The sequence below is a fragment of the Babylonia areolata genome, chromosome 26, assembly GCF_041734735.1.
Source record: "Babylonia areolata isolate BAREFJ2019XMU chromosome 26, ASM4173473v1, whole genome shotgun sequence".
Taxonomy (NCBI): domain Eukaryota; kingdom Metazoa; phylum Mollusca; class Gastropoda; order Neogastropoda; family Buccinidae; genus Babylonia; species Babylonia areolata.
Window position 1 is genome coordinate 11,767,405 of NC_134901.1, and position 14,294 is coordinate 11,781,698.

At 45.9% G+C, this 14,294-nt stretch overlaps 1 protein-coding gene across 1 annotated transcript in view; it reads right to left on the reverse strand.

Moving 5' to 3' along the window:
* LOC143300587 (L-fucose dehydrogenase-like) overlaps nucleotides 1-12,641 on the reverse strand; it is an 18,738-nt gene extending 6,097 nt beyond the window's left edge. The window contains exons 1-7 of the mRNA XM_076614362.1: nucleotides 12,498-12,641; nucleotides 10,273-10,412; nucleotides 8,350-8,442; nucleotides 7,373-7,511; nucleotides 5,003-5,043; nucleotides 4,078-4,147; nucleotides 3,130-3,166 (exon numbers count right to left, since the gene is read on the reverse strand). Of these exons, the coding sequence (XP_076470477.1) occupies nucleotides 3,130-3,166; nucleotides 4,078-4,147; nucleotides 5,003-5,043; nucleotides 7,373-7,511; nucleotides 8,350-8,442; nucleotides 10,273-10,412; nucleotides 12,498-12,534 (557 nt within the window). The 5' untranslated portion in view covers nucleotides 12,535-12,641. The remainder of the gene's footprint in view (nucleotides 1-3,129; nucleotides 3,167-4,077; nucleotides 4,148-5,002; nucleotides 5,044-7,372; nucleotides 7,512-8,349; nucleotides 8,443-10,272; nucleotides 10,413-12,497) is intronic.
* Nucleotides 12,642-14,294: the final 1,653 nt, after the last annotated feature.

Below are 14,294 nucleotides of genomic sequence, written 5' to 3' on the forward strand. Positions count from 1 at the left end.
TTTCAATGGTAACCTTATCACTTTCACTCAAAGGCATGGTTGATCCTTCCAAACTGAAACTTTGGACAGACTGACACTGATTGACAGCTGGCAGCTGGCATGAACATGATGAAGGTCACATTGCACAGCTCTGATATTGGATTTTTTGACATGCTGTTTTGAATTTGACAATACTCGCATAATTTGCATTCGAACTTTTAGATAATTTGCAGACTTGTTGATGATACCCTAAGGTTACAGTGTGAAAATGTTCAATGAATTCGGTTTCTCTATCATTGAGAAAATACTTGTCAAAAAGCGGTTCAATTATTTGGGGACACTCCAGGTTTAATTGTCCACTGATGTCATGATATGTTTGTACAAGGTGTGGTCTGTCTTGCTTTCACTTATGATCTCATAACTATATATGTATCTGATGATGTGTTTCTCAGTTTGTCAAAAGTGGGAGAAGGGTGGTCGTGGGGTTCTGAAGTGGGCTTTAAGGCTGTCAACACTGCATGCATATTGTGCTGTCTGAAGTGAGCTTTAAGGCTGTCAACACTGCATGCATGTGGTGGGGTCTGAAGTGAGCTTTAAGGCTGTCAACACTGCATGCAGGAGGGTCGTAGGGGGTCGTGGGTTTGGTTGTTTTTTTTCTGAAATGAGCTTTAAGGCTGCCAACACTGCATGCCTGTGGGGGTGTCTGAAGTGAGCTTTAAGGCTGTCAACACTGCATGCCTGTGGGGGTGTCTGAAGTGGGCTTTAAGGCTGCCAACACTGCATGCCTGTGGGGGTGTCTGAAGTGGGCTTTAAGGCTGTCAACACTGCATGCCTGTGGGGGTGTCTGAAGTGGGCTTTAAGGCTGTCAACACTGCATGCCTGTGGGGGTGTCTGAAGTGGGCTTTAAGGCTGTCAACACTGCATGCCTGTGGGGGTGTCTGAAGTGGGCTTTAAGGCTGTCAACACTGCATGCCTGTGGGGGGTCTGAGGTGAGCTTTAAGGCTGTCGACACTGCATGCAAGGGGGGCGTGGGGTGTCTGAAGTGAGCTTTAAGGCTGTCGACACTGCATGCCTGTGGAGGGTCTGAGGTGAGCTTTAAGGCTGTCGACACTGCATGCCTGGGGGGGTGGGGTGGGGGGTTCTGAAGTGAGCTTTAAGGCTGTCAACAATGCATGCCTGGGTGTGTTTTTTTTCCTGAAGTGAGCTTTAAGGCTGTCAACACTGCATGCCTGTGGGGGGGGGGGGGAGGGGGGGGGGGGGTCTGAAGTGAGTTTTAAGGCTGTCAACACTGCATGCATGTGGTGGGGGTGGGGGTCTGAAGTGAGCTTTAAGGCTGTCAACACTGCATGCATGTGATGGTGGTGGTGGGTGTGGGGAGGTCTGAAGTGAGCTTTAAGGCTGTCAACACTGCCTGGAGGTGTGGTGGGGGGGGATTCTGAAGTGAGCTTTAAGGCCGTCAACACTGCACGGGGGGGGGGGAGGTTCTGAAGTGGGCTTTAAGGCTGTCAACACTGCATGCCTGTGGGGGTGTCTGAAGTGAGCTTTAAGGCTGCCAACACTGCATGCCTGTGGGGGTGTCTGAAGTGAGCTTTAAGGCTGTCAACACTGCATGCAGGGGGGCGTGGGGGGTGTCTGAAGTGAGCTTTAAGGCTGTCAACACTGCATGCTGGGGGGGCATGGGGTGTCTGAAGTGAGCTTTAAGGCTGTCGACACTGCATGCCTGTGGGGGTGTCTGAAGTGGGCTTTAAGGCTGTCGACACTGCATGCCTGTGGGGGGTCTGAGGTGAGCTTTAAGGCTGTCGACACTGCATGCAGGGGGGGGCGTGGGGTGTCTGAAGTGAGCTTTAAGGCTGTCGACACTGCATGCCTGTGGAGGGTCTGAGGTGAGCTTTAAGGCTGTCGACACTGCATGCCTGGGGGGGGGGGGGGGGTTCTGAAGTGAGCTTTAAGGCTGTCAACAATGCATGCCTGGGTTGTTGTTTTTTTTCCCTGAAGTGAGCTTTAAGGCTGTCAACACTGCATGCCTATGGGGAGGGGGGGGGGGGGGAGGGGGGGTTTGAAGTGAGTTTTAAGGCTGTCAACACTGCATGCATGTGGTGGGGGTGGGGGTCTGAAATGAGCTTTAAGGCTGTCAACACTGCATGCATGTGGTGGGGGTGGGGGTCTGAAGTGAGCTTTAAGGCAGTCAACACTGCATGCATGTGATGGTGGTGGTGGGTGTGGGGAGGTCTGAAGTGAGCTTTAAGGCTGTCAACACTGCCTGGAGGTGTGTTGTGGGGGGATTCTGAAGTGAGCTTTAAGTCCGTCAACACTGCACGGGGGGGACGGGGGGGGGGGGTTCTGAAGTGAGCTTTAAGGCCGTCAACACTGCATGGGTGGGTTTTTTTTTCCTGAAGTGAGCTTAAAGGCTGTCAACACTGCATGAATGTGGTGGGGGTTGTGTCTGAAGTAAGCTTTAAGGCGGTCAACACTGCATGCATGTGGTGGGGGTGGGCGTGGGGGGTCTGAAGTGAGCTTTAAGGCTGTCAACACTGCAGGGGGGGGGGTCTGAAGTGAGCTTTAAGGCTGTCAACACTGCAAAGGGTGAGGTCTGAAGTGAGCTTTCAGGCTGTCAACACTGCATGGGGGTGGGGTGGGTGGTCTGAAGTGAGCTTTAAGGCTGTCAACACTGCAAAGGGTGAGGTCTGAAGTGAGCTTTAAGGCTGTCAACACTGCATGCATGTGGTGGGGTCTGAAGTGAGCTTTAAGGCTTTCAACACTGCATGGGTGGGGGTGGGGGGGGGGCTGAAGTGAGCTTTCAGGCTGTCAACACTGCATGAATGTGGTGGGGGGGGGGGTATAGGGAGGAGACGGGAGGAATAGGGGAAGTGAAAGGAGGAGGGGGAATCTTTGTACATGAAAAAAGAAAAGAAAAAAAAAGGATCACTTGTGCCAAGGCTGAGCTTTCAATAGTCATTCATCAAGACGTCTTGCAATGAGTGACACACTTTCTTGAAGCTCTGTGCCCAAAGGGGAGGGAAGAGAGAGGGAGAGACAGACAGGCAGACAGACAGACAGACAGGCAGACAGACAGACAGACAGACAGACAGACAGACAGCAGACAGACAGGCAGACAGGCAAACAGACAGACGTATTTCCTGACAAACTCACTTGACGGAGTTGACACGTACACCTTTAGGCGCCAGCTCTGTAAACAGTGAAACACATCTTCAGCTTTAGGTGCCAGCTCTGTAAACAGTGAAACACACCTTGAGCTTTAGGTGCCAGCTCTGTAAACAGTGAAACACACCTTGAGCTTTAGGTGCCAGCTCTGTAAACAGTGAAACACACCTTGAGCTTTAGGTACCAGCTCTGTAAACAGTGAAACACACCTTGAGCTTTAGGTACCAGCTCTGTAAACAGTGAAACACACCTTAAGCTTTAGGTACGAGCTCTGTAAACAGTGAAACACATCTTCAGCTTCAGGTGCCAGCTCTGTAAACAGTGAAACACATCTTCAGCTTCAGGTGCCAGCTCTGTAAACAGTGAAACACATCTTCAGCTTCAGGTGCCAGCTCTGTAAACAGTGAATCACACCTTCAGTTTTAGGTGCCAGCTCTGTAAACAGTGAATCACACCTTCAGCTTTAGGTGCCAGCTCTGTAAACAGTGAATCACACCTTGAGCTTTAGGTGCCAGCTCTGTAAACAGTGAATCACACCTTCAGCTTTAGGTGCCAGCTCTGTAAACAGTGAAACACACCTTGAGCTTTAGGTGCCAGCTCTGTAAACAGTGAAACACACCTTGAACGTTAGGTGCCAGCTCTGTAAACAGTGAAACACACCTTCAGCTTTAGGTGTCAGCTCTGTAAACAGTGAAACACACCTTCAGCTTTAGGTGCCAGCTCTGTAAACAGTGAAACACACCTTAAGCTTCAGGTGCCAACAATTTCCTGGTGGAAAAGGAATTACCATATATAAGGCAAGTTAGGTTGCTAGTTTCTGGAGGAGGGGGTAGGGTGGGGCAGGGGGTAGTTTTTCATCCAACGTGGCACCAATTGTGGATAAAAAAAATGTTCAACAAAAAACAAGGGACAAACACACAGGTTAGGTATACTTACCCATAGCCATGACCTTAGTGTGCATGTCCAGGGCTGCCTTGCTGATACAGATGGGTCCCAGCCCCACAGACTGTTGACAGACAGGACCAGACAAAAAAAAACAAAAAAAAAAAACAAGCAAGGTCTTTATTAAAGAGGGTTAATGATTACACATATGACTATATCATTGTTTTTACATCAGTGCTACCCTTGCACACACGAGGGGGCACAGCAGAAAAAAAAGAGAGAGAGAAAAGAGATGCATAGACAACGATAACAAATGAATACAACGCCACCCCCTTCCACACATTCAAAACAAGAGAAATACCTTTATTGTTTCACAGGCTGCCCTCACTCACCAAGAAAAGGGGTCAAAAAGAAAACAGGATACAGCTTATATATATATATATATATATATATATATATATATATATATATATATATATATATATATATATATATATATATATAAGAGAGAGAGAGAGAGAGAGAGAGAGAGATCTTAAAATATTGGGTGAGGGAAACAAAAAAAAACAAAAAAAAGCAAGCCAGTGTGTAACTTATTACACCGTTATTTCACACACACACACACACACACACACACACACACACACACACACACACACACACACACACACACACACACACACACACACACACACACACACACACTCAGTCCCTAGCATCTCTCCGTAATGATTCTCTATAATAATCATTTTAAAAAATCAAATGGAAAGAACACAAGTATGTCTGTCAATCCGCTGTGAATGACAAATCATCACGTGACTTCATTTCTTTTTCAAACTATGACTCAACTTCTGTGTTAACCATACAGATATTAACGACCTCTTTCTTTTTTTCTTCCCCTTTTTCCCGGCCCCCCCTTCTGTTTTTTGTTTCCATCTTTCTGTCTGCATATCAGTGTGATGTGTCAGAAATTACTTACAGGAGTGAAGCCCAGGTTGCTGGAAATGTTCACGATATTACCTGTAACACACACACACACACACACACACACACACACACAGTGTAACACACATCGTACACACACGCGCGCATGCGCGCACATGCACACACACACACACACACACACACACACACACACACACACACACACACACATACACACACACACATTTCACGTTTCATGAAAAGAAGGAGAAAAAAAAATGATGCTGATGATGGTGATGATAGCTCATGGCATTTATAGAGCACAATTGTTAAAGAAAAAAGTCTTCGTGCTTGTGCACGCGAGCATAAGTATGTACACACACGCGCACGCGCTAACACATGCACGCACACACAATACAACCCCCCCCTCCTCACACACACACACACACACACACACCACACACACACACACACACACACACACACACACACACACGAGCATCAGTGTAGGCAGGCAGGCACGCGCGCGCGCGCGCACACACACACAGAGAGGGGGTGGGAGGAGGTAAACAAAGCTCAGATCATGTTGAAAGGTAAGATAAAATTTACTACACACACACACACACACACACACACACACACACACACACACACACACACACACACACGGTCTTTTCGGCGCTGATTTCCATGTCATATTACGATGTCCTCACACACACACACACACACACACACACATAGAGAAAGGGGAACATTGTAAGGGAAACAACTCTCTGCCCCAACCGGAAATTCGATCTAACATGGATATACGCCCTTCCTTTCAATGGCACACTTCGTTGTCACACGGTCATTCAACCAGTGAGCTGAATTGGATATTAAATATACTGAGCTCGGTGCATACAACATGTTTTTATTAATCTCGTCATACGAACATGTATGTATTTATCAATCTCAGTATCAGTTAACCCTTGACTGCTCATCTTGGTGAAATAGATCAGTTAGGCATGACTCTTAAACTTGTGTAATTACAACTCTTTGTGTACTTTTTAAACTGGTGTCGTTGATTCAAATTTACTGAGCACAGTAAAGAACCTGGAGAGGAAAGAAACACAGATAAAGAAACAAGAAACAGAATCGACATTATCCTGACCTGTTAGCTCAAGCCTTGTCACAGTGGAATGACAGCCCTTCACTGACGCAGGGGGTTAATCGCCAGCAGTGGTCAAGGGGTTAATTCTATTTGTGGCATCCGATTTAGGATTTGCCCACACCGCCCCCATCCCACTGAGCTCATCCCCCTATGAAAAGAAACTGTCGTCATATTGTTGTATTGTATTGTATTGTATTGTATTGTATTTCTCTTTTTGTCACAACAGATTTCCCTTGTGTGAAATTCGGGCTGTTCTCCCCAGGGAGAGCGCATCGCTACACTACAGTGCCATCCATTTTTTTGTATTATTTCCTGCATGCAGTTTTATTTGTTTTTCCTATCACAGTGGATTTTTCCACAGAATTTTGCCAGGAACAATCCTTTTGTTGCCGTGGGTTCTTTTACATGCGCTAAGTGCATGCTGCACACTGGACCTCGGTTTATCATCTCATCCGAATGACTAGCGTCCAGACCACCACTCAAGGTCTAGTGGAGGGGGAGAAAATACTGGCGACTGTTTGATTCTAACCAGTGCGCTCAGATTCTCTCCCTTCCTAGGCGGACGCGTTTCCTCAAGGCCAACACTTCACTTTTTTTCTTCTTTTTTTTTCAAACCACTAACACCCCTCCCGCCTCCCCCCACCCCCACCCCCACCCCCCGCCTCCAACCCACCCCAAAAGAAAAATACATAAATCATAATAATAACAGGAATAATAATCATGATAAGAAGAAGGAGGAGGAGAAGAAGGAGAAGGAGAAGGAGGAGGAGGACGAGGAGAAGGAGAAGAAGAAGGGCGAGAAGAAGGAGAAGAAGGAGGAGGAGAGAAAGGAGAAGAAGGAGGAAGGGGAGAAGGAGGAGAAGGAGGAGAAGAAGGAGGAGAAGAAGGAAAAGGAGCAGAAGAAGGAGGAGGAGGAGGAGAAGGGGAAGAAAGAGGAGAAGAAGAAGAAGGAGAACGAGATGGAGGAGGAGGAGAAGACGGGGGAGAAAGAGGAGGAGAAGAAGAAGGGGGAGAAGGAGGAGGAGGAGAAGGAAGAGGAGGAGAAGAAGGGGAGCAGGAGAAGGAGCAGGAGAAGGAGAAGAAGGAGGAGGAGGAGAAGAAGGAGGAGGAGAGAAGGAGCGGGAGAAGAAGAAGAAGGAGGGGGAGAAGAAGGAGAAGGAGGAGGAGAAGAAGAAAGACTGAGGAGAAAAATGAGAAGAAGGTGTGTGGTGGCGAAGGGGCGGTAGTGATTATAAGTGACCTGTGTGACCTGTGACCTGTGACCTGACAGCTGACCTTTGGACTGCAGGAGGTGCGGCACGGCCAATTTGGACAGGGCCACGTGCACGAGGAAGTTGAGGCTGAGCACGTGCTGCAAGGTGTCCATGCCAGGCTCGCTCAGCAGGCCCGATTTCGCGATGCCCGCGTTGTTCACCTGTCCATGACATGGAGGGGTTGCTGAGTGATGCTCAAGTCCACCCGGCCACCGCGCAGAGCCACAAACAATTGTCAGGACTGTCCTACTTATATCAACATTCATGCACAAAACTGTCACAGCAATATCTATCCATCTATCTATCTCTATATATATGTGTGTGTGTATACACACACACACACACACACACACACACACACACACACACATATATATATATAGAGAGAGAGAGTAGAACAGAATCTTTATTACTAAGTGTATCGGGGGTCACAAAGAATATTGGAGGATGAGGGGGGTGGGGGGTGGAGGGGGGGTTGTAATAAAACTTGATTTATTAGTAGTAATAAAACTTCTGACCCACAACACTGAGAAGAGTATAACTTTTGTGTGTTCTTCTAGTTAGTTATCTTCTATGCTAACACACACACACACACACACACACACACAAAAAAAAAGAAAAAAAAAGCAAATTCATTTCTGAAGTCACCTTGCCACCACTATAACCTCTTTCCCACCACCTCTCCCCCTTTTTCTTCACCCAACTTGGCAGATGTGGACGGTAGCAAGGACTGATATTCTATATAATGATGTCCGTAGGACGGTAGCAAGGACTGATATTCTATATAATGATGTCTGTAGGACGGTAATAAGGACTGATATTCTGTATAATGATGTATGTAGAACGGTAGCAAGGACTGATATTCTGTATAATGATGTCCGTAGGACGGTAGCAAGGACTGATATTCTATATAATGATGTCCGTAGGACGGTAGCAAGGACTGATATTCTATATAATGATGTCCGTAGGACGGTAGTAGCAATGAAAACAGGGACTGACCAGTACGTCCAGCTTGCCGAATCTGTCCACCGTGTTGCTGACCAGCTGACTTCGGAATCCCTCGTCCGAAAGATCTCCTGCCGTGGTCAGCACCTGTCACAGCACACACACACACACACACACACACACAATCTGTTCAACCTCGACTAGCACAATTTATATGTGAATATTTGAAATTGCACGTATACGTCAGGACATAACTCACACATAATCAAGATCTGGTATCTGTACCCTTCCTTGTTGTGTCGATAAACGTGTACCGTCGATGGTTTTATTGATAGATAAATGAAACTGTGACTCTGACTCACACACATTCTGTTTTAGACATAACTTGATGTAGACAACAAATAAATGCGATTCTGATTCCAGTTCACACGCGCAAGCCACTGTTTTAGACATATACCGTGTTGTGTAGCAGCTGGCTATACACCCAGAGGCTTGACATAGCAATCTACAGTCATGTGTGGAGTTCTGTCCTCTGGTCAACTTCACGGTTGACCGACAGTGACTGGGTGATCCACTGAACGTGGCCATGCTACGATGCATTTTGGAGTGTGAACTTTCGTTCCCAAGTCCCTTTGAACTCAGAAAGGGTGTACCTATATCACGCGCGCGCGTGTATTTCTCAGTTTCAGTTTTGAGTAGCTCAAGGAGGCGTCACTGCGTTCGGACAAATCCATATACGCTACACCACATCTGCCAAGCAGATGCCTGACCAGCAGCGTAACCCAACGTGCTTAGCCAGGCCTTGAGAGAAAAAAAAAGTAAATAAATAATGGATAAAGACGTAAAAAAAGAACTACTACAACTAATGATAATATGTATATAAGGCGCAAAAACTTGATGAAGTCAACTATAAGCGTTAAAAAAGTAATAATAATAATAATAAATAAATAAATAAATAAAATAAAATAAATATATAAATAATACAACAATGATGATAAATAAGCAAATAAATGTAAAACATACAGACACACATTCACACATACGCACACCTATGCATAATAGATATGCACCAAACATGCAGTTTCACAGATATGAAAGCACAGTCAAATACACATAAAAGTACATGAGCCCCAACACACACACACACACACACACACACACACTACCCTGCACCCCCTCTACCCCCCTCCTCCACACACTCATTTCTAGGCTACGTATCGCAGCTTCCACGGCACACACACACACACACACACAGTGAGAGAGAGAGAGAGAGAGAGAGAGGCACACTTACTTGTACAAGCACACACATATACGGCCATATCCCCCACACTAGACACCACGTTCTTGGCATCAGAAATCTTTTCCCATCCCTCTTTGCGGCCAATCAGTGGCAGCCTCTGTGCGTGTGTGTATGTGTGTGTTTGTGTGTATGTGTGGGGCTGTGTGTTTGTGTGCGTTTGTGCATGCGCGAGGGTGTAAGTGTACACAAGTGTCAGGAGAGTTCTGTGCATGTGCGTATGTGTGTGTGCGAGGGGAGGCGGGTAGATGATGAGGTATGTGTGTGTATGCATGCCTACACTGTAGGAACAACGGAATATTGGAACGTGCATGTGTGCATAATATCTTTGTGTATTGGGTGTGGGAAGGGTGAGGGGAAGACACGAACCTATTTCTTTTCATGTCCGTGGGGGGAAAGGTAGGTTGGTTTGTTGGGGATGGTTTGTGTGTGGGTTTTTTTTTTTGTTTTTGTGTGTGTGTGTGTGTGTGTGTGTGTGTGTGTCATCTGGAAAATTGTTTTCCTGTCCGTTGTTCGGTGTTGTCAGTGAGAGGCTATGGGACACTAATTTTTGTTTTGTTTTTTAAACTTAAAAAAAAAATATATATATACAGTACTGGTTGTTCTAATCTTAACAAAGGAATGGGATTGTGGATGGGATGGAGGGGGGTGGGGGGCGGTGAGGCGGCAGCCACACTTACTTGCTCGGGTTTAATCCCCGCCTTGACGCAGTCTTGTTTGACAGAGTCCAGCCTGGCCCCATCCCGGCCCGTCAGAGACAGACTGGCGCCCTGGGCGGCAAGGAACTTGGCGATCCCCGCCCCGATCCCCGCGCTGGACCCTGCACACACACACACACACACACACACACACCCGGCACACACACACAAATACATATGGCGTCCAATAAAAGCGTGTGTGATGGCTGGTAATAGGGGGGAGCAGCAGTTTAAAATGTTGATTTCTCTTTTGCCTTTTTCTGGTCTTTCAGGGTCAAAAGCCAAGTCCTACCAACCACCACCGCCATAATGGTAAGAAAACCACACAAGCAATAACACATCCAGTAACACAATATACTGCGATATCATTGATACAACACAGTCCCAAATGGGGCTAAAAACTGAAACCAGTCAAACGGAGACCAAAAAATCTACAAACTTGCATCACCAGACCGACGCGACTGAGCTGTGAAGTGACTGACTGGTCACCAGCAAAGCAAGGCACGAACCAACGACACAGCAGCTGGCTCGCACACTCGACCGTAGTTCTGATGTGGAGCTCTCTAACAGGGTAAAAATGACGCTGGCGTGGTGTTGTGGGTTACTAGTAAGTACTTGAGCCACGTTTTGAAAGCCATAATGGGCTCACTCGCTGAGAAGCAGATCTGCCCCAGACGGACCATTAAAACCTGGACCCCTGAACACCACTGAGATGTTTTATGTCCCTGACTGACTGACTTCACAGCCGTGCATGGTCCGTCCGGAATATTGACCGTGTGCACTCAGCAGAAACGACGCCCAGTCACCACTGACTGGCCTGCGCCATACTGAGCAGCACAGTGGTTCATACACAGGCCGAGACGCTACTATGACATGTCAATTCATATATATATATATATATATATATATATATATATATATATATATATATATATATATATATATATATATATTCAATTATTCATTTATTCGTTTATGTATTTACTTATTTATTTATCTATATTCAGTCATAGCTCATTTGGGGTGGAGGCGCGCGCATTTTGCCTGTGTGTGTGTGTGTGTGTTTGTGTGTGTGTATGGTGTGATGTGGTGTGTGTGTGTGTGTGTGTGTGTGTTGTGTGTGTGTGTGTGTGTGTGTGCTCAAACGTCACTCAGATTCTCAGTCAGTCGCATGACACTACATGCATTGTCTCACAAACGTCATGGCCAACAACACAAGCTAACCATTCCACTGAGTTGAATGAATGGTCTCGAGGAACATTTTTAGGTACACGTGTGTGGCTGTTTCATTACTTACATTCCAGTTGAATGAATGGTCTCGAGGAACATTTTTAGGTACACGTGTGTGGCTGTTTCATTACTTAGACATTTCAACTAAAACCTAAGACAGCACCGGCCATATCATGTAGGCCCTATATAAAGTCTGTGTTTTACAACAGCAGAGACTGAGGCGGTGAATCAGTGACCTGGATTTCTGTGTAAACACACATTGCTCTTTCACTGATTTCAAGTGTGTGTAAACACACATTGCTCTAATTCATTTCTGTGTGTACACACGTACATCTCATAACAGAGTGCACAGCGCTGCCTCACTTACAGTTAGACTCTCTGACTGTTTGTTTTTAATGGTCTTCCCTTCGTTCCTTCGTTCACGACACACGCACACACACACTCTCTCTCTCTCTCTCTCTCTGACACCCCCACCCCCACACACACTTCAAGTGCGAGTGGACGCATGAACGCACACACGCAACCACACATGCACTCAGTCAATCACATACATGTACAGACTCGCACACATACACTCACACATGCGCGCGCGTGCGCGCGCGCGCACACACACACACACACACACACACACACACACACACACACACACACACACACACACACACACACAGCGCGGCCTTTCAGTAAAGCCAGAAGTCAGACCAAATGGACACAACTTGTCAGAAGCAGTGCAGAAATAATGTGCACACATCGCTGCGGAAGAGCGCGAAAAATATAACGCAATGTTCATTGCTACTGCACGGAACTAAACAAAATAAAGCCAAAATACACAGCCCGTCATTTTCACAGAGAGAGAGAGAGGTGGGAGGGCTAGTCGGTGGAGGACGGAGATCCTTCAACTCTCATAGAGAGAGGGGGGTGGGGGGTGGGGGGGCAGTCGGTGGAGATCCTTCAACTCTCACTAGTGCCGCACTCACCTGTGATGAGCACCACCTTGTTGATGAATTTCTCCATCTTTTCCACGTGTTGGTCTGCACTCACGCCAGAACAGCAGAGCAGACTACGGCCTGCAGGAGATCGTCAACACCTAAGGTTTCGTGTTCCGCGTCAACTCGCTGGGTGGGAGTGGTTGGGAGCGAGAAATAGAAGGGAAGTGTAAAGGGAAGAGGTTAAACTGAGGTCAGAGAGTCCTGGTTCGTAATGTGGACTTGTATGGCCACCAACTGGCGTCAAAAGAGACGTGAGCTGGTAAAGTTGCCGTGTAGTCATTCTGGATTCGCCCGCCTATTCCTGACTGCACTACAAGTATTCCTGATTCATCCAGTTCCGATTCGCTTTTTCTGACTCGTCTGTTCTTTGTTCGGGTCCTAAATTCAGCCGGGAACCTATATTTGCCCAGGCAATTTTTATGCATGTATGAAACGATATTACCCTTTGTAAATGTTGTCCGCTTTCAGTGGATTTCGACTCTTATTTTATGGAACGTTATTTTACCGTCTCAACTGATTTTGATGACATCACTGACTGTGTCTTTGCTACCCTTGAGAGGATTCCTACTAGTAGTAGCCAGGTACCTCACTTCTGATGATGGATCTGAGGTAGGCCTACTGAAGTGAATAGATGAAAGGTTCCCAGCTTCTGTGCCCGGACAGTTATATCAGCAGGGATGGTAGTGTTGTGGCTGGCCGGCATCATGAACACGGTTTTCGGCACTCATTTCCTTGTCATGTCATAATGTACACACCACACACACACACACACACACACACACACACACTGACACACAATGTATATAATTTAGATGTATGTATGTATATATATATATATATATATATATATATACTATATACTATATATCAGTATATATATACATATATATGTAAATATATATATATATATATATATATACATATATGACATACATACATACATATTGTGTAATCAGTAGCCATTGAGCAGATTCAGAGAGCAACAGGGAGTTAGATTACTACAGCCGATTGACATAGTTAAATCTACTGTCTGGCATTCATTGAAATACATGGGCTTTAGAGGACTGAGATATGATTCAGGTCTTCAAGATCAGTAACAAAATTGATGATATTGACTCCAAATTTTGTTTTCAGCTAACAAGTCTGATATAACCAGAAACTCAAATACTAATCTTTATACCCAGTTTGCAGGTCTGAGTAAGTATATCCACAAATCATCTCAGCCGTCAGTTTCACGGCTGAGCATGAGAGATGTTAAAGGTTGGAATGCACCGTTAAGTGTAACTGACGAAACCAGCTAAAAATATTAAGCAATTAAAAAATCTTCTTAGCAGTGATTCTAGATCTATAATGCAGAAATATGACTTTGATGAATAACTATTAAATTTTGGCAAATTAGCATGCAAATGCAAACCGGCCTAAAACCAAACTACTATACCGGGCCAAGAAGGGGCGAGGAAACTGAATGCCGCAAGGCTTAATTTTTGCCCCAAATACTGTATTTGTACCTGTACCTGTTCCTCAGTAACCAGGTAGGTTTAGTCGGGGCCTATAATCATAAGACAGTGACAGTAACACATGTCACGGATGGTACGGTCCAGTACAATAGTGCGAATTGAAATGAAAGATTACTGTGAAGAAAGTCTAACCACAAATTTTGTCGTTGTTTCACTCCGTCAGCTGTCAATCTTTATCAGTTTTCAATCATTGTAGTGTCCACAACTGGATAAGAAGACACAAATTGTTAGGCCCGCATGTTATGTTCCGCTTGAAGGTGGTGGAGAG